A 21585-nucleotide genomic window follows, 5' to 3' on the forward strand; every position below is an offset into this window, starting at 1 on the left:
CTTCTTCTGACCAAAAGACAAAATAGTGATAAATGAAGCTCAACATGCAAAATCTGTTCATAAAGTCAATACTTTTCTTAAGTAAACGGTCTTCAGACTGCTACAATGAAAATAATATAACTCAAATTCCTATTCATATAGTCAAGTGTCCTCTGAGCATTTATCTATCTAGCATGCAGTTTCAGAGTAATTTATGGGGCAGAAATACCCAGAACAGGCTGAGGGGCTGAGCGAAGCTTTGCGGGTCGGGTGGGGTGGGATGGGGGGGTTGTCACGGAGGAGCGCAGCTGTGTAACTCAAACCTCCGAAACAGCTGGTGCCAGCATTTTCTCTCTCCATCTAATCCCCCAGCATGCCATTTTATTCCAAATAAACAGCCGTAGAAAATGTTCCATATTTTTCAGGGTGGGCTTAAGCATCCGAGCATAGTTAGGCATAGTTTTTCCTGCCTTCAATCACTTTAATAAGGAATGGGACTAAGAGTGAAAGTGAGAGTGAGAGAGGAAGAGAAAGAGTGGAAAGAGTGACCCTCTCTTTCCAGGCCATTGGTTTTGGGTCTCTGGGCTGATCCCAATAAAATGTGATCTGGATTATATAAGAAATGTTAAATTGCTCCCTCGAATCACTGTGTAAACGGGACCCTCGCGGTAGAAACACCCCCCACAATCAAGCAAATTTCACTTCAGGCACATGAAATATGTTTTGTCTTCACATCTATGACAATGTTTCCTCAATTCCTAAATATCACTGCCTGCGCCAATGTCAACAAAGAGCTTTTCATATTCTCCCCTAATATAATGTCTGTTTTTGCTTAAGACAATTTAAATACAGCCTGTCAATTAAATCAGCTTTTGAAGTTTGAAGGCATCACATTCCCACACACGCACCTGTTGTTTTCTTTTTTACTATTGTGAGAAATGACAGACAGACAGACAGACAGACACATATACAGACAGACAGACAGACACATATACAGACAGACAGACAGACAGACAGACAGATAGATAGATAGATAGATAGATAGATAGATAGATAGATAGATAGATAGATAGATAGATAGATAGATGGATAGATGGATAGATGGATAGATGGATAGATGGATAGATGGAAAGATAGATGGATAGATAGATGGATAGATAGATGGATAGATAACTGCTGGTCTAGGATCAGTTTTATCCAGAATAATAGCTTATAGGTAAAACAGATTCAGCAAATGATCCAGTGTGTACCTGTGTTTGCGCTCTGGAAAACATCAAAGGTTTCTATTTATGTTTTTGCAGCGTTGAGCAATGTAGCCAATCACAAACACATCTGTTGACTTCTAGAACGCAATGGCCAATCAGAGGTGTTCAAGTTAGCACTGAACACAACTCTTTTTTAAATGGATTCTGAGTTCTGCACTCTTGCAAAACAAAACACTCTCTTATAACAAACAAATTGTCGACATTATGCAAATAAGAGATACATTGTGCAGTCAGCTTCATCGATTGTAATTATAGGAAGATTGTGAAAGAACTAAGACGAATGACAGCATTTTAGTGATTATAAAGGAAGCGACCTGTGCGCACTTCTGTCATGCCAAATCCCACATACAGTATGCTTGCTTTTCTGTTAAATTTAACAGTGGTTTGTGAACGTAGGCATTTTACTTACGTGAGGTGTCACGTTACTTGAAACTGTTTCAAGAAAATTTATTTAAATATGTTTTTAAAGGGGAAGCACATCTTGGAGTTGGTTCACTCTCCACCTATGACTGACTGACTGACTCAATTTCTAACAGAAATTGTGATAATTAAATTTCAACTTCTATTCTATTTTGACGTTGTGATGATCTTTGGTGTGCAGCACAGATTTCCACCAGGATCTTGCGTCTGTTTGTGACGGTTCAGCTCAGTGTCCCGTACAATACGCTGTGTAAAGCACGGTTGTTTTGGAACACGGTGTCGCGCACAAAACCTCCATTCACTGGCACAGAATGACTTGGGGGTTTCCCTCTCTGCTCGTAAATATAGATGCAATTAAAGCTGACAAAGACGTAGACTGTAGAGCGGGGCAGATATAGAGCAATGTGAATGAACAGCAGGATGAAAGCTCGAGCGCGTTCGCGAGCGTATGGCACACCAGCCTGCACGCTTGTAATTGTTCTGCGAATTCAGACAGCTGCTTCTCTCTCTCTTTAAGACAGCTGTAGCCAAGCTGAGTAGAGGTTTTAATCAAAACGTAATGAATTAGCCAAGTGTGGCGTGGTAAGAGAGTTGAGTAAACCTAAACAACCATATAATTTCCTCTGTTTCATCCTCCAGGCTGCATGCCAATCGTGCCAGCGGTAGCACTGGCATTGGTCAGTGCCACCACCAGTGATGCTGCCCGCCAATGCCAGGACTGGCAGCTGTCTGTGGGCAAGGAGCAGAAGGGAAGGGAGGAGACGGAGCGAGGTGATAACACACGACACAAAGAGACTCTATTGAACATAACCAGCTACACAGAGTTTAGCCTAACTAAATTAGCTCATATACTGGAAGGTTTTGTGAGACATTGGATGGCTTAAAGAAAAAGCAGAGCAAGATAATATCAATAATACAATAAATAATGCAGTGAGTATATGTCTACATAATTGCATTCTGTAGATCTACAAAACTTCCTGGCGCTAACAATGCTGCAAGTGTATTGCTAGTGGGCACCTGTTAGCATTAGTCCCATGCTATGTCCCAGAGCAGATGGACTGCCAACAGCACTTCTGTCCTGTGTATAGAGTGTCTGAAACCAGGGCCCTGACCTCCTTAAAACAGCCTGTTTATGTGTGTGTGTTGAGAATAACAGTACAGAGCGCATCTGCTAAACAGCGCAGCTCTTATGACGTGATTTGTAAAGGGTTAAAAGAGAAAAACAAAAGACTCAAGTGAGCGAGTGTATTCAATTACAAATGCTTAGAGAAACTATTAAACACATGCCTCTCTCTCTCTCTCTCTCTCTTTGTATGTGTTTTTGAAGATCTTCTTGTCTCCAGGGCAGCATCAATCTATGTCTTATTTAGGTTCATTTGTAATATACTCCATCAAGAAACCTGCTGGATGGGCTCACGCACTCACACACACACACAAATGAGTCAGGACACAGCTCTAAGCCCTAAGAGCTATTTTGAACTGTTCCCTAGTGAAACATGATAGACTAGCACACCTAAAGGAGACCTTTCTGCATTGTCTTTGTCGTGTAAGTGAGCGTACTGTTTAAAAACCTAGTGAGCAATCTATGAAAGCAGTATTTTAAAAGTATTTTAATTGGAAAAGGTGCAATATTTTTGCATATTTTTGTCTATTGCATGTGCAGACTAACACTATCTAGACCTGTAGTTCCCAAAGTGGGTGCCGCGACTGGCTAGGGGTGCCGCAGAATCTCAGCTTTTTTCCAACTTAAACAGTTTAAAATAAATATCCTACCATAGAATTTTTTTTATAGCATTTATTTTGAAAATATATAAAAACACCAACATATGAGCATGTCCAATAGAATATAAATAAGATAAACAACAATGATATATTTCATTCATATAAAGTTTAAATCGCCACTCAGCTCCGCCCTCTTTACTGGTGAAGAAAAGGGAAAAGATGAAGCTAGCATTCTCATCCCTGATGTGTGTGTGTAGTTTTTTTTGTTTCAGCTGCCATATTGAATATATTTTGCTCATATTTTTCCCAAAAAAATGTTTCTTTAAGTTATAACTTTTATTTATATATATATTTCATTCAGTAATATAAAGATAATATATTTTTTATTAAAACTAAATTTATAAACGATTAAAATTGTGTTGAGTATCCCATATGCTATGTATACAGAGTGCTATTTATATTCCATGTGGAGTTGTTGCCTAGGTAGAGTGCTCCAAATCAGCCACTTATGAGGTTTCCGTTAGAAGCCAGCTGCCTATACAGTAGCTCACTAGGTTTTGGAACAGAGCTCTAGTGTATATAAGCGTTAGTGCGCGACTATCTCTAGAAAGGTCGATTACTGAGATTAATGACTTCACACACACAGGCTTCAATCTCCCCTCCTCTTTCAGCCACACCAATCACCTCCTAAATGACAGCTGGAAGACAGAGCCACAGGACCCAAGGGCACCTCAGGGCCTGTCTTCTAGCTCTGCACCTCTCAACAATGTTTACCCAGCATGCTCCCTGGAGCCAGGCCAACTGTCAGCAGTTCCATCCCACAAACAACTCTCCGCCATTAGAACCCAAAGGATGGCCAAGACGACCGCAGGAGCTATTAGCGGGAAGGGCAGTTAGGGTTCTAGTACCAGGGTTAGCGTTTAAGCTGCAGGGAGAAGATTGTTTCCAGCGCATGTCATTCCTTTAAAACGTGTTCCAAATGCTACAATAAAAAGCTACAATATGGGAGCGTGTTTAAACACCCACACACAGCGCTTGGCGTTGAGTTTTAATGGAGAGCACGATCTTAATGAGGCTTTTCAACGTAAATACGACACGCTTGAATGATGGTAGAAATAACGGACCTTGGCGTGACCGCAATGACTGAGCAACAATATTTTGCCACGTTTACCGGTATTGTTATGTTTGACTCGAGCTCTCTGTATTTATTACATCATTTAAAAATCAATATTGACAATGTATCGCCTGGTAGCCCCAAAACATAGGGTACAAAAAAGGGTCTTCAAAAAAAACACTAGTACAACCGCGTGCTTCTCTGCAAAAAAAAGTAGGCAGAGGGGGAAAAGAAAAGAAAGACGGACTCATAACAAAGAAGGAAGAAAAAACAAATTAGAAGACAGGATGTGAGGGAAGATAGCTAGGATTGGCAAGGGAGAAAAGAACATGTGAGGATGGAAGTTAACAGGGAAAGAACCCAAAATAACACAACCAGGGCAAAGGAAAATATGATCAAACCACTCTGTGTGACCTTATGTTTCTAACACAGGGCGATTTACCAAAACCGTTGCCCAAGATCTGACCTCAGGGCTGCTTTGACAAGAGTGGCAGCTCCCTATTGAGAGAGGTTAGGCTCTCTCAACAGGCCAATCATCACACGAGAGCGAGATAGATAGGTGGAGGGAGGAACTGTCAATCAAAAGCTTTCTGAGAGAACACCTAGGGTCAGATGCACATAGTACAGTCATTTCACCTTAAAAGTGCAGTAAATACTACTATAAGGAAGGAGAAAGCTATTGCGAGTATCAAACATATATGCGGATGTTCAATTCGAAAATATCTAATGCTATTTTAGATGTCTTTATTTTATGGTAAAATGTTTAATACTTATGTAATTAAGTAGATTGGCACATAGTATTATAAAATAAAACATTTAAACATTTATTTTAAATTAATTTTAATAAAAATGAAATAATAATTTTTCATACAGCAAATGAAAAACACTCAACATCAAATTTCTGTCATTATTTATTCACCCTTATGTAATCCCAAACCAGTACACTCTTATTTTTCCTACAACAACAGTTCATAGTGACCAAAGGATTTTAAGCCTCAAAAAGGACAAGGGGCCATATATAGGCAATTCAATAGAGGATCTATGGCACAATTTTGTATGTCAACAACATCAAACGTTCACTACAATTCAAACGTTTGGGGCAAGTAAGATTTTTAAAAAGTTTTTGAAAGAAGTCTCTTGTGCTCACCAAGACTGCATTTATTTGATCAAAAATACAGTAAAAACTGTAATATTGTGAAATACTGTCATGATTCTGCCCTCTAGTCCTTGTCTTTCTTTAAGTCTTGAGGCAGGATCATGACAGACCCATGTTTTATGTGCAAACACATGTCCTTGTTTGGCCATGTGCTTGTGTTGTCTCGTCATCTAGCCCCGCCCTCCTTGTTATCCTCGTTTTGTCATTATTGCTTTACCTGTGTCACCTGTTATGTTATCATTAGTCTCGTCATTATTGCTTTACCTGTGTCACCTGTTATGTTATCATTAGTCTCGTCATTATTGCTTTACCTGTGTCACCTGTTATGTTATCATTAGTCTCCCTATTTAATCCCCTTGTGTTTGCTGTCCTGTGTCGGTTCATTGTCAATCCTTGTCAGAGTCTGTGAGTAACCTGTCTAGAGGTATCATCTTGTTGAGCTATTTCTTGTATCAGTTATTTGTCTTCTAGTTATCTGTCAGTATCATTGTCTAGTTAGTCACCATTGTCCTGTCTTGTTTTGCCCCCTCGTGGGTTTTGTTTTCCCCTGTTTTTCTGTTATAATAAACGTTGTGTGAATTCATACTGTCTGCGTTTGGGTTCACCTGCTATCCGCGTAACAAATACAATATCACATGATCCTTCAATGCTCCTTCTAAAATGCATCCTTCCTGAATAAAATGATTATTATTTTTTAAATGTGTTGGTGTAATTAGTTCTGAAGTCTTTTGTACAGTAAGCACATATTTGATTTGAACTGAAGAAAAGACCAAAATTTAAGCCATTTTCACTCATATTGTTTCTCTATGCTGCACACACACTCAAAAACAACAACAGAGTGACATGAGGGTAATTAAACGAAGACAGACATTTTTGAGCAAACTACTTTAACGTGATTTAAAACGCAGCCAAATATGTGTATTTTATACTGTGAATTCCTGAAAGGAGATCATAGTAGTTTACTGATGTCAGACAGGAGTTTCACTTTGTGGAAGTTATTGTGAAAAACTCAGCATTGCTACAGCGTGAGGGCAGTAAATTAAAGTGGCAGTTGAAATGCGTCATGCCGACGAACCAGATCGCTCTTGCCCCAGCCAACGGTAAAAAGTGCACTTCGTTCAAGCCCTGTGTTGCAAAATGAGCAAAGGATATGGATTAAGATCTCACAGGATGCTTGCCAAGCATTAGAGGGTGAGGAGGAGGAGCTGCATGGTAGAGTAATTGCATTTGATGTCCGCAAAGGACGTTAATTAAGTTTGACTTCCTTTAACATATAATGTGGTTTGAACCATGAATCAGGCAATATGGACAGCATGGACTGGAAACTGCAGCTGATTTTACCGATAAGGTAATGCTAATGAGTAAAGCATGAAGAAATGGGAGAGCCCTTTTAATATCTGGTTTCAAGGATCTGCTATATCCCGTTGTAAACATTGCCGTTGCAAACGATGTCTAAACTGGCCAATGTGAACGAGATGTCGTAGAAGCAGCGCTCATACAAACCAGCACATCTGGTCAAGCTTCAGGATCTACTCTCATTATCATACAAAATGACTGATAAATAATGGAAATGGCAGAAGGGATGAGTTGTGGTGGATATCAGGAATGGGAAGACAAGCAAGGTTGAAGGAGGAGTGATGGTTCCCATCTGTGCAGTGCAACGAAGTTTGTCATAAAAAAACCCTGCACACGTTAATCAGAGGCTGTTTTAGAGGACATATTCAGAACTTCACTGTGTCGGGCAACTGGTTTTACTTTAGGAACCAGATTGCGAATGAACCTACATGTTACCAAAATTGCTTATTTTAAACTTTATATCAAAATTAAGCCTTAAAAGTCAACCATAATTTTTATAATTATATATATACAGTATACAGTATATATATATATATATATATAATATATATATATATATATATATATATATATATATATATGTTTTTTTTTTTTTATACATATATATTATACTGAACAATACCCGTTCTTGTCTTAGGACAACTTTGATTAACTTTTTTGATCCACTTCAAATGTTGACTACTGTATACAGTGTATACACACACACACACACACATACATAACCCCCCCCCCCACACACACACACACACGTATATATATATAAATGACATAACCACTACAACAACTAATAATATTAATAATACTGTGATTGATTGATGGATGGATGGATGTACAAAACCTTATGTTTCTTTCACCACTAAATGTAGATTAAAGGTGAATGCTGTAAAAATGGCATTAATCGACCACTGAAACACATTTACGAGAGAATCAATATGTAATTTAAGTTTGATATGCACAGACACTGCTTATTACCGCTTCACGCTTGACTCTGAGTTTTCACACACACTTCACTTCAAACGGAGTTAGCTGAAGTTCACAGTCTGACCCACTCAAGAAAGTCTGGACAAGCGAATTTCAAATGGGGCTCCCACTCCAAAACAACCACTTATGCATCATTTGGCCGTCAAAGCACTGGGCAATCTCCCTCTCTAACTGTGGGGATTAAAGGCAGCCTCTTAATTGCTTCCTTTGAGGGCAGGGAGGATTAGATCAGAGGCAATGGAGAGGTGATGAGGACCCCGGCGCCTAAACTGGGCCAAGACTACAGTTCTCCCAGGATTCCCCAGTGTAAATCACTGCGCACGAAGCAATCATTAGCATGAGACCCAAAAAGGACTTCTGGGAAGGGATTTCAAAGACTTATGAGGCATCAATGCTGTCGCAGAGCTATTTACAGAGGCTAAACTTTAAGAGTTATGTGTTGAGTGACAGTTAGGGGAATCAGGTGTTGCACAGACCATCTACATATTAAAAATATTTTTTACCAACACTTACACCAAGAAATGTGTCAAGTGGAGCCTAGTCACACAGGCTTTCCCTAAGATCGGCTAGTCTTTCCAACAACCAGATAATTATGAATATAAGTCAAAAGTCTACTACAAGTCGCTCTTGGCCCAAACAAGCTAAATGGCAAATTAGTATTAATTAGTACAGTTTATTTCAGCTCACAACAGATGCAAAACCCCACACATCCTGATCGCAGGAGCTACTGTGAAGAAATGAGAAGAAATGAATGTTTATGTGTGCGGTTTAAGTTGGGGGGGGGGGGGGGGGGACAAGCAGTCTCTGCTGCTGCAAGGCAAGGCAGACAAGACATTATAAAGCCACAACCCACTACACAGACACCATGTGCTCTGAAAGAGATACACAGGCATCAGATGTGACACAACTGCACCATTCAAAACCAGTTGAAAACGATCACATATTCAAAAAACAACCAGTCTTTTAGTTGGCACAAGGTAAGGAGAGTTTATAAATCCTGTAAAATGAACTAGATGCATATACATAACATAAGCGTCAACATCAAACACTGTGAACCCGATGTGGGTCATCCCTGTTATGCAGCACCTTTTAAACTCTGAAACAAAAGTGCTTGCATTGTAAATTAATTGAATTAAGTATTTCTATAAAGAGAGCTCAGACATTAAGAAATGTAGCTACTGTGGCCAAGCGTGGACACTTTAATAACTTTCTACATTAATAATAAATTGATTATTTACATAATGTAAAAAAATGAAGAGGAAAGAAATAAATTGTTCATATTTTTGTATTTTTGAAAAACGTATATTATCATAACTATTTAAATAATTTCAACAAACAAACTTTTTAGCATGAAACAATACTTCCTAGAAGATTATGGTTTTAACTAGTTGAAGGGATATTAGAAATGACAAAGATGGAAAGTGATACTGAGAACATAAAAAATATATTTGAGCCTCAAATATAGAGAAAATTTAGAGAAAAAAATGAATATTTCTTAAGTTAATAATGGCAAATCAAAATAGTTGAATCATAGGATAGATACTGGGGAAATTCCTGTGTTACAGCAGCTCAAGTAAAATATAAAATATAAAAGTAAAATACAAAAATATAGAGAATGGAAAATAGAATAGAGTAAAACGAATTACAATAATAATAATAAAATAAAACTGCTGTATTCACACAATTGGCAACCTTATGTAAACAGACAGTCTATAAACACAAATATACAAATAACTATGATGCGAATGAATAAAGGTAACATATTGCACAGTTGGAGTTGACACAAAGTAATAAATAGATAAAGAAATATACATAGTGCAAAATATTGTCCAGTACTACTCAAAATTCAGCAGCAGTTAGAGTTAAAGAGTCTAACTGCTACTGGGATGAAGGACCTGCGGAAGCGCTCCTTCTTCCTCAGGAATCATGTATGATGGGACCATTATAATGTACTGCATAGTAAAAAAAATGACCCATGTGTATTGATTTGCATGTATTGTGGCTTAATGTGTGTATAATCATGTGTGTGTCCAATCTTGGGCACTGAAATGAGGATAGTATGTGATGCCAATAGAGGATGTCAGTGTGTGACCTGGGAGGTTCTGCCCTCCCCTCTCGTCTCTGTCTTTCATCTGTCACTTCTCTCTTTCAACACTTTGATCTGTTGTTCTCTGTCAAACATCCCTCAGCCTTAAGATCTCATGCCTCTATGGAGCAATACCAAAGCGGCTTCAAAGTCAGACAGAGAGAGAGAGAGAACTATAGTACTCAGGTTCTTTCATCGCCTTCCCCTAGCTGAGTAACTGTAAAATGCACAGCATAATTCAGACAGCACGGATAACTGTGGACGCTGCAGGATTGTGTGATACACCAGAGCTAAAAAAGTACAGCAGTACCAGAAATATCATTTCTAAAATTTCGCTAACTGACCACCCAGATGACAATGTGCCACAGTTTGGACAGTGAGACTTCACAAGCTTCATATGTTTTAAACACAAAAATTTGACTCATCACTATAAATCAAATACAGATGGGATGTAAAGTCATTTGCACTCTTGTATTATAATTATTATATAAAACTATATATAGTAAATATTTGATATAATGGTAACACTTTACAATAAGGTTCATTTATTAAACATTAGTTAAATGTATTAACTAACATGAACTAACAATGAGCTATACATTTGTTACAGTATTTACTAATCTTTGTTAATGTTAGTTAATAGAAATAAAGCTGTTCATTGTTTGTTCATGTTAGTTCACAGTGCATTAACTCATGTTAACAAGATTTTAATAAAGTATTAGTAAATGTTTAAATTAACATTAACAAAGATTAATAAATGCTTTATAAGTGCAGTTCATTATTTATTAGTTGATGTTAACTAATGTAGTTAACTAATGTTAACTAATGAACCTTATTGTAAACTGTTACCGATATATTTTATTGTAATATGTAATTCTAATAAAATAACATATGTTATAATACTATATAAGTATAAAAGTTTAAAAGATGAAATATATTTTGCTGTCTTCCTTCCAATTAAAAATACTACCCTAAAAAAGGATTATTCACAAATGACTGACTTTGAGTGATTGAATCTGTTGACAGCTGACTGCATCTCAGTGCAAACTCTCCAAAACAGCTACAGCGAGCGAACGACTTCCAAAACCTCAAAGACGTCAGGGGGAAACCAGAGGAAGCCCCTCAAAGGGTAAATGACAGGCCGAATCGCCAGACTCATCAATTCAGCTAAAACATGGTAGCCGGAGAGGGAATTTTTCTGGCTGAATAACATGTCTTCAATTGTCTTGTCACAACACACCACATTAAAGAACAACACTTCTGTCACAAAGAAAAGCTTCTTGTAAAGTTAAGACACTTGCGTCAGTGTGTGTAGAAGTGCGTATTTTTCAAGTTTCATTTATTGCAAAGGAGTTTCAGTAACGGCATTTAAACAGAGCTGTCAACGGTAAAGAAAAATGAGAGTGTCACTTCCTGTTCGGGGGGGGAGGCTTCTGTTGTCGTCATTTCAGACATTCTTCTGAGTCAAGATGGAAAATGATACCAATTTAATTTCCCATTTGTGGTCACAAAAGCATTAGTTTAGACACGTATTGAAAGTAAACTAAATCAAGGGGATTCCAACCAAACTTGAAAAAGCTTTCGAATCTGTGCCAAAGCTGACACTTTGATGTACCTGGTTTCAATCGAATATTTCGGTTTCGATCCCCAAACAAGTTCTTTACGGTAGCACTGTGCTCAGTGACTTGCTATATAATGGCAATTTTGGAAATTTTAATTGTTCCACTTTTTTTTAAATCAATTATAGTTTTATACAAAAATGATAGTTCCCATATACTAATACTTTTGAAAATGGTATTTTGGAATTAAAAAAATGCATCTTATTCACTTTTTCCAGTTTAGTTATGTGCTAAATGTGTCTTCAGTATCTAAATGAAAGAGATTGTACGAAAAAAAATGTACAATGTAAAAAAATTATATGATATGATCTACTTATGATGAAGTAGATGAAAACTTTTAACTGTGAAATTCAGTGAGCTCCAGTGTTGTTTTGGACCCCATTGACTTTCATTGAGTAGAAAAAAAAACAATTGAAACATTCTTTAAAATATCTTCTTTTGGGCTCCACAAAAGAAATAAAGTAATACAGGTTTGAAATGACATGTGTGAGTGATAATGACATAATTTTCACTTTCGAGTGAACTGTCACTTTAATATTCACATTTAGCGCATTGCCACACTGGAATAAGAGTGAATACGGTGCATGCTTTTACACTGAAATCCCACGTGCGAAAAAGTCGCAATGGTTTAGAGAATCCTCCCCTCAGTGCAAGTCTCTATAGTCCTCATAGTGGTCATTGGCAGCTGTGCTGAGGTTGAGAAATGAAGCTGATACTCTCCTTCACACACAGCCTGGCAGAGCAAGACAGGGTGAGTTAAGTCAATGGAGTTGTCTATCTGCACTGTAACAGCTGGAGCATAGGCATTTCAGAGGAAAACATTTTTATAGGGCTCGAGGACACCGTCGGTCTGTCACACACAAATGTACTCACTTTCAATCTCCTGAAAGCTTCAAACTGATTCCCTGCACTTCTTCATTCATTCCCACCATCTATTATCTGATATAACGAATCTGTAATCCAAGACTCCTGGCGAAGCTGATCCCGCTAGAACCTCAAACACTTTCTCTCTTTCACTCACACACACATACTCCAATTAGTAGTGGTTTAGTAGAGTCTGACCGGCAGACAGGGAGTCACAAACAGTGGTATCATGTAAACGCCTTCCTTTCATCATAAAGCAGACTAGAATGTGTGTGTGTGCCTGCTTGACAAGTCAAGGACAAGAGCCACTCTTCAAAAGCCACTCTTTAAAATCAAATAAAAGCAGAGTTTCACACTCAGAGTTGTGTGAAAACAAAAGTCTGGTAAATTGGGCCTCCACGGCTCAGATAGTTCAGGTGGCCTCTATTAAATTTCCACAGAAATGCAGAGTTCCAGATGGCTGAATGATGGTGACCTGTAACAGCGAGTTTGAGATACAGTAATGCATGAGGGGTTTATCAGCGAGTCACTGTTTAATCAGCGAGGAGCCATGTCTGGTTATCACCCGCACTCTTCAGGAGGCTATGTAAGGTCAAGAGGAGTACGTGTCACACACACTTCTGATCCAGCTGATGTTAACCATCAGGTGTAGTTTATTATGGATGCATTGCACAGCTATGCGTCTTGATAGAAGACACCGTCCTGTCATATCACCTGACGCTAATATTTATTAGCTAGAACACGAAGTTGAAATATTTGATTAGACCATTCTCTCAGGATAGAATCATATGAGGCCCAATTAAGCAACAGATTTATTAAGGGGTGAAAAGAAAGTCCAAAAATAAAATGTAATTCTGCCTGTCCAATCAAATTACTGTAAATGACTTATTTGGTTCTTACACTGTGATTCCTGAGTATTAATTTTGGACTCACTGAGCACTTTTCTGGATGCCCAGTCCCACTGACTGCGGTCAGCGTATCTCACGTGGAGTGGAGCAGTAAGCGTGTTGTGAACAGTCAGCACTATGAGCTGTATTCTGTCCGGCTGCCCCACACATTGATCTGACAGATTGATTACCATAGAGCTGCAATGCTTCTGACTTTCATCTGTGACCTCCCTCCGTCTGCATCTCTCTCTCTCTCTCTCTCTCTCTCGGCATATATTTGACATTTTTCTATCCATCCTATATATTTATACATTATTTGATTTATTCTTATGCTGCATTTAATTTTTTCTGTGTCTTTTGCTCAGTTAGTCACTTCATATTTAGTTTCCCCTTTCTCAACTCTCTTGATTATTTCATTCATTTCTTGGTTTTCACTCTCATTTCATTTCTAGTTAATTTAGAAACTATGAAAAAATACAGATATATACCATGGTAATGAATAATTGCCACATTCATGTTCTGCTCAAAAGTTTAAAAACCCCTGGCACAATCTGTGGCACAGAAAGCCATTTCAGACAGAGTTTGCACAGATAAAAAACATGCAAAATTATGCCAAAATGCCCATTTGTCGAGTATCCTCGTAAGCACAGTCTTAAATGAGTTCGATTAAGTCTTGACGTAAAGACATTTGTGAAAATGGGATGCGTGTCAGATCCGTGTCAGGTATTAAAGTGACAGCAGCCTAATAAACCCGCTACTGTCTGTCATTAAGGATAATTAAAGAACAAAAGAAAATCACTCACTGCTCTTTACTGAATAAGTTTTGTAGCTTTAATAAGGATTAATCTATATTTAAATTATAATTTAAGCAGTGAAGACTGTGGAGTGTTTGATAGCTTTATAAAATGCTTGTATATTTCCTAACTGTTAGACCTACCTGAACATCTTAAAGCGCTGTTTACAAGGTTACATGAGTCTTTTTTGTGCACATCGGCAGGGCAAGTAAAAATCTGAACTTGTCTGACTGGGCCCAAGCACTTTTTTTAAGTTGACTTTAATTAAAAGTTGTTATATTTAAAGCTTAATAAATGTTCAAATTGATAGCTTTTAATTCTGCAATGCTGAATGGATATAATTAATGGCTAAAACAAAAAAAATCTATTTAATAGAGACAACAGTGATACTGGCCTTCTTTCATAAAAAGACGCCATTAAACAACTATTTAAAATATAGCTAGTCTTTATGTTGTTTCTACATTAATTTGGAGATTCAATGTGAGATTATTAAAATATAAAAACATATTAAAAACTTTAAATTTGTTAGATGAGAAAAATGTGTGATTAATTAGTTTTTTTTATCTATTACAGCACTCATATATTATATATTAAGCCTATTTACAAAATAAATGATTATTTAAATAAACCTTTTTCATTGTCTTTATCTCTCTTTTAAAAAAATAAAGCTAGACATCGTACAGATAGGACCCTAATGCAACGGAGCAAGTTTTTAGTGGTGTAAAGACAAACCGTGTCAAAAGTTGACATGATATAATGGAGCTTTGATTCCTCTAAGAGTTGTTACTGAAGTGAATATTGACATATTCCAACTCCAAGGGTTTCTCCCTTCAGACAGAGAGGCTGCATGTCAGGCTCTTTTAACAAGAGTGCTTTTTCTCTCTCAGGAAGCGCCGTTTAGAAGGCAGGCAGGATTAGGCTAACAGTTATTTACTGTAAATAGCAGGTCTTTCACCGGAATATCTAAAGAAGTAAAGTGTGAAAAGAAAGTTCTGTGGGGTTGGAACACTTTGATGTTTCTTCATAAGACCCGCAAGCTTCAGCCACAAGCGAGCAAGTCTTCTTTTGTTTCAGGAAATCGCACCTTTGAATGTCAGTAACGATACCTTTGTTTTAAGTGCATTAAGATCCAAAAATCTGAGACACCAGTGAAAATATGTCACTATTCTACTTTAACTTTTTCTTGAGAAATTCTAATATCAGCATAACAACCTGAGAGAAAAGTTGTCTTAATACATGGTTTGTATATCTTAATCTGCATAAACTCCACAAGTTAAAAATCTGATGATCATGTTCTCAAGCATGATTTGAGAAGGATCCAAAGAGCATCTTGTGCCATCTGACCATCTAAGAGAGTTCACATGAATGTGTACCCAATGAGTTACCCAATTACTAAAAATGTGTGTATTTCCAGGATTAAATTAGATTAGATTTTCAATATGGTATCAGAACCCCATTGTATATTTGATGTAACCGCTTATTACAGAATTACTATAACGTAACTTACAAAAGCAATTATTACTGACATACCTGTAGAGTACACGAGCGTTAAAAATTATCTAAAAATGTATATATATTTTTCTCAAAAAACATTGAAAAATTCTCCTGTTATACCCGAGCATGTGCTGCTTTGCTTTACGGGCTGCTGGCCCTTTAAGAAGATAAGCACGCTGAACACCTCCCCCTGTTGGAGGCTGACAGCGCTGTGAACTTGACCTGAGCTGACCCTCTTTCTCCCACCCCTCCCAAATTTCCGCTGCCAGAGCACTGGAGCACATTCCAGCTCCTCAGTGTTTACTGAACATGTGTATGTGTGTGCGTGCACGTGTGTGTTTGCTGCATCTTCCTGCTTGGCTGACAAACAGCGCATTCTCACATGTAAAACAAATGGATAGAGAGTCTACAGGTTTTAGTGCCTCTTTGTTCACCGAACACGAAGGGCCTGGAGGCTGAGACTCGGCTTGATATCTGGCACAGATGGCTCCGGTGCCACCAAACCAACCGTGTCTTCTGGTTCGCTCAAACCACCATCCTGTTTGTTTTGACAAGTGAAATATTTATTGTCCCAGCAAAAGCTTCAGAGCTTGAGAGTTATAAAAAAAGATCAGATGAGGACTGGGGCACAAGCCAGGTCATGTGACCCTGCTGGAAACCGATACGGCTAAAACGGAGAGCTAGATAAATCGTATATCTCTAATGAGGCTGGTAGCCTAATCTTTCAAAAATGTAATTAATTTGATCATCTTTCGAGGGAGCCGTTTCACCCCGAGAGACTTGCGGTTAAATCGTTTTGCGAAGCGAATAGCCTGTTGAATGAGAGAAGGAGGGCAGTAAGAGTAATGGCCACTGTTTCTCGATCTGGCCGCCATGCGGGACCCCCGCCCCACCCTACTCTTCGCTCCATTAGCAAAGATACCGAAACAGAGCTGAAAGTTTCAGCACACACACACTAATACACACAGCTGCTGCTGCAGAAACACTGCCGCCCCTGTTCAACTTCACCGAGATGAATGGAATTTGAGCATGCCTTGCAAGTGAAAGATGGCCCTGTGCCTTTAAGCCCAAATGCTGACTGTATGCCTCTTTCACTCTCGCCTTTCTCTCAGCCACTCCCCCTTTCCTTGCGCTCCCTCTCTTTCTCTCTCTCTGTGGTGCTGCCGTTAGTAGAAGTGAGGGAGAACGGACACAGTTCCTTATCGGACTGTTTACAACAAGGAGTTTGTAGGCTATTAGGCAGGTCAGGTGACATGCAGGCTGCCTGTCTGACCCAGACAACTGAGGGTGAAGGTCGCCTGAGGGGGCGGAGAGAAAAAAGGGGCGGAAAAGAGAAAGAACGAGAGAGTAAGGGAGTGAAACACTGCAAGGCTGCAAGCGTAGATTTTCAAATGCTTGGCAAGCATTTATATCCTTCTACAGCACTATATCTATCCTTTGTTTTTATACAACAGATGAGTAATAAAAGTTTGTAGTTCTTAAAAGAGCTAAATAATCAAATTGTATGTGTCGCCAAACAACAAACAGACTGGAACAGAATATGTGAGTGGAATGGTGTGACATCAATTTAATTAATAAATTACCGTTTTAAAGATTTAGATTTATTTGAAAAAGGAATGAATACTTCTATTCATCAAAGAATACTGAAAAACACTGAAATAAATGTAATACGGTTACCAGAAAAAGTACTAAGCAGAACAACTGATTTCCACATTAATAAAAAGTTACTTGAGCACCAAATCAGATTATTAGAATGATTCGTGAAGGATCATGTGACACTGAAGACTGGAGTAATGGCTGCAGAAAATTCAGCTTTGCCATGTCAAGAATAAATTACATTTTGAAATATATTATAATTTTTTATTTAATAAATGCAGCCTTGGCGAGACTTCTTTCGAAAAACTTTGAGCGATTCTGTACTCTGGTCTGGTCTGTATTACTGCAAACACAAGTGAAGTGATACAAATGCCAAAAAGTTGTTGGACTGTTTGTCTGTATCAAATTTGAGGACCGGAACTAACTGCGGTATATAGAGTTTTGAGAGTCAATCAATTCCATTAACATGTCTGATTGGTATGCATATATTTAAGTACCGTTAAAAAGAGAATACACAATTCCAACACCATTGAGACCTGGTAATTTAATAAAAGGTTTGGAACACAATCTAGCACAGAGGGAATTTGAGAGAGATGCTATCGCAACATTCACACATAGGCCTATTTAGAACGATGAGTCACTCTAACTGCTGCTGCACTGAACACACACACACACACACACACACACACACACACACACACACACTTTATCATCCTGTAACATTGACCACTCAACTGAACTTCTGGGCATCTTATACTTCTACAGAATTATTTCCGAATTTTTTAACTAATTTTAAAGTTACATTTATAACTTCTATGTTGTGTCTATAGACATCATCTGTCGCATATTGTTAATTACCACACAAAATAATGTTGACTCATGCTTTACTCATACTGGTTTTCAAAAACAAACGGAAATACAACGGAAGCTCAGGGAGAGCATAAATGTGAAGTTGGTCGTTGAGTTCAAGAAATTTGCCGTAAAAATGGTTGTTGATTAAGCCGTTAAATTGCCTGAATCATCTTTCTGAGGTCTGACTACTTTTCTAGGTGGATGAACTTCTGGTTACGGCTTATCAGTTTGAGTCCAGTGGCTGGAGTTTGCTTTATGGATAAATACAGCATATTCTTTCCATGTTGCTTACTGGTATCCTCGTGCAGATACCAAGTTACTAAGTTTACATTCAGTTTATTAAAGTTATTATTAAATGTATACATTTATTAAATTCATATATTTTAAACAATGTGCAAGGTTGCTTTTTAGGATTTAACTGTAAGTATATTACAGTAAATGCTTTATAAGTAAAAATTTTTAAACAATGCAACAATTTTTCTTATGCAAACCAAGGCTGCATTTATTTAAAAAATACAGTAAAAAAACAGTAATATTTTGAAATATTATTACAAATTTAAAATAATGTTTTCTCTTTGTATACATTCTAAAAAGTAATTTATTTCTATGATGGCAAAGCTGAATTTTCAGTAGCCATTACTTCAGTGTGACATGATGCTTCAGAAATCATTCTAATATGCTGATTTTGTGCTCAAGAAACCAGGTGCAGCTTAATATTTCTGTGGAAACCTATGATTATTTGAATAAAAATATTTTTAAAAAACAGCATTTGTCTGTCTTTACTGTCCCTTTTGATTAATTGAATTCCTTGAGTCCTTGCTGAATAAAAGTATAAATTCCTTTCAAAAGAAAAATCGCACTGACTGCAAAGCTTTGAATGACAGTGTACATAAAAATATAGAAATTCTGTGTTTATTTGAAGTTTATCTCTGCATATGTATCCTTTGAATACCTGCAATTATTATTGTTTTATTGTATTATTATTATTATTATGGTTTCATACTTCAGCAGAGACAAACGTTTTAGGTCAACGGTGATGAATACAGGGTTAAATGGTACATCAGCTCATGTATCCCAACAGCTTTCATAAAAGTTTAAAAAGTCATAAAATTTCAACAAAAAAACATTTAGCAATTTGAAACACATCTACCTGCCTGTCAGAACAGACCCGCTTATTTTAAATGATTTACAGTGTTTGGCTCTGCTTATGTCTTAAACTCCCTTGCTGTCTCTCTGATTAAAAGCAACTTCCCGTCTGTGATTCTGACAGCACGGCTCTGGTTTGAAAAAGTCGACTAGTGCGGTGCCTCACGGTGTATTCTGTGGCCTGCAAGCCAAAGCTGCACTCAAATTTTGGCGCTCCTGGTACCAAGCAGCACAGGATGATGAGTCAACAGCTTTCTCAGAAAAGCGAGCCAGAGCATCTTTCTGTGATTTACGCCACATACCAAACTGCCACTCCGCAAGCTTACGTTTTCTCTGTACCTTTGCACGACAGGACTTCCCAGTACTGTCATCACGGTTCAGCGGAAGCGTAGTTCTGAGAACCATCCTCTCCCCCAGGTACTGAATGGGCGAGGATTTGTTCACAATCGCATGCGTGAAACCAATGTTAGTGTAGCAGGTGTGCAAACTCACCTCTCTCCTGCACAAAGTAGGCGAGGTAGAGGTCCAGCTCTTTGACGGACACGCTGATGTGATGGGGCTGGACGCAGAGAATGGGATTGGAGCACTGGCCACCTTTGACCAGCCGTTCCCCGTCCGTGCTCTCCAGCGGGATGCCCTTGAACAGAATCACCATCACCAGGTCCAGACGCCAGACCTTATCCGCCTGACGCAGGCAATCTATGCGCCTCATCTTCCCCTTCTGGTCTGGGTTCGAGAGGACGCAACACGGAGGCTTCTTCCCTGTGATGGACAGCACAAAGTCCTCCCGACACTCCGGCCGGATGTCCTTGCGGAGCTTAGCGAGGAGGCGTGACGCCCACTTCTGTTTGACCTCGGGCTTCTCACCCAAGAGCTCGTCCTTGACGGCGCGCTCTTCATCCTTGGTCATCCGCTTCTCGTGCTTTTTGAAGTATTTGCGCTTGCGGGCCTGCAGGTTGAACCAGGTGTAGGCGAAGGCACGCACGTGCGGCAGCAGCGCCTCGATGAACGGATGGAATTCATCCTGGAAAAGAACAGCAAAAGACGAGTTATTCATTGTGTTTTCTGACAAGCAAAAGCCACATCTGCAGTTCAATTCGAGTACAAAGAGGAAATGAATCATCTTGGCTCTTTTCTGTATTGACGCATTTATTGAAATGCGTTGTTTCCCATTCGCTGTTGTTTACCAAAACAGAAAACGTAAATTCCAGGAGAATTAAAAAAAAAAAAAGTCTCAATGATATTCAACAGATTTCACAGTTAATTGTGTCGAGTTTTCTATCGCACACACAGTCCTCCATTGTCTCCATCTTTTGCCGAAGCCCCATGTGCAGTCATCATTTATCCAATTATGTTTTGTTGACTATTTTCACTTTCAGTGGTAAGTTTTCAACAACAACAACACACACAGATGTACCTCCCAGGCACGTCGCAGACCGCAGTCTCTTAACCGTTTAGTGCGGCATTCATTTGGTCTGACTAATTACTTCCATATTTGACCATTTCTAAAACCCTAAACTAGCACCAGACCGTGCTATAAATGTTACTAAAACCCCAACCGAACATTAAACATGCGCATCTATCAATTATCATTAACAAGACTCGAAGCTCTGTGCGCACTGCCGTGGCCATTTGTGCATGTGTGTGCATAAAACAGTCATAATGAGAGCGCTGCTTTACAGTTCTGTGATAATCATCAGCCAGAAAAATCCCCACATGCGAATGAAGCTGTTCAATAGGAGGGTTTTGCGCTTATGGCAAAGTAATGAACCTCAGAATCAAGCTGAATGATGTCAGCTGTTGCATCAATATAGCATGACATAGTTACCAGCGTGTCACTTCTGCTTAGGCACAATGCAACCACAGAGAGAGAGAGAGAGAGAGAGAGAGAGAGAGAGAGAGAGAGAGAGAGAAAGAGAGAGAGAGAGAGAGAGAGAGAGAGAGAGAGAGAGAGAGAGAGAGAGAGATGGCCAAGGGCTGCTTGGCCGCAGTAATTCAAACAGAGAGAAATTAAGAAAAAAAGAAAGAGAAATCACAGCGCTCCCCGGTCTGGTTGTGCTGCGAGAACTGAGCTGGTTTTTAAAGGAACATAATGAGACGTGACTTCGGCACGCTGTGGATCTCATGCGATAAGCCAGTTCTACAGCTTACGGCAGCGAAAGGCTCTTACACTGCTACAGCTGCTTCACAGAAACCATCTCCTGAAACGCCAGAACATTTACTGTCTTCTAACCTAAACAACATCCCTTTCCTT

General features: G+C 38.7%; 1 protein-coding gene across 7 annotated transcripts in view; it reads right to left on the reverse strand.

Moving 5' to 3' along the window:
- The window catches only part of nfic (nuclear factor I/C), a 108004-nt gene that overhangs the window by 51675 nt on the left and 34744 nt on the right, over positions 1-21585 (reverse strand). For all 7 annotated transcript variants that reach the window (XM_079636922.1, XM_079636923.1, XM_079636925.1 and 4 more), the window contains exon 2: positions 19824-20355. In XM_079636922.1, the coding sequence (XP_079493048.1) occupies positions 19824-20355 (532 nt within the window). The remainder of the gene's footprint in view (positions 1-19823; positions 20356-21585) is intronic.

This window comes from Phoxinus phoxinus (assembly GCF_949152265.1).
Source record: "Phoxinus phoxinus genome assembly, chromosome: 15".
Lineage (NCBI taxonomy): Eukaryota > Metazoa > Chordata > Actinopteri > Cypriniformes > Leuciscidae > Phoxinus > Phoxinus phoxinus.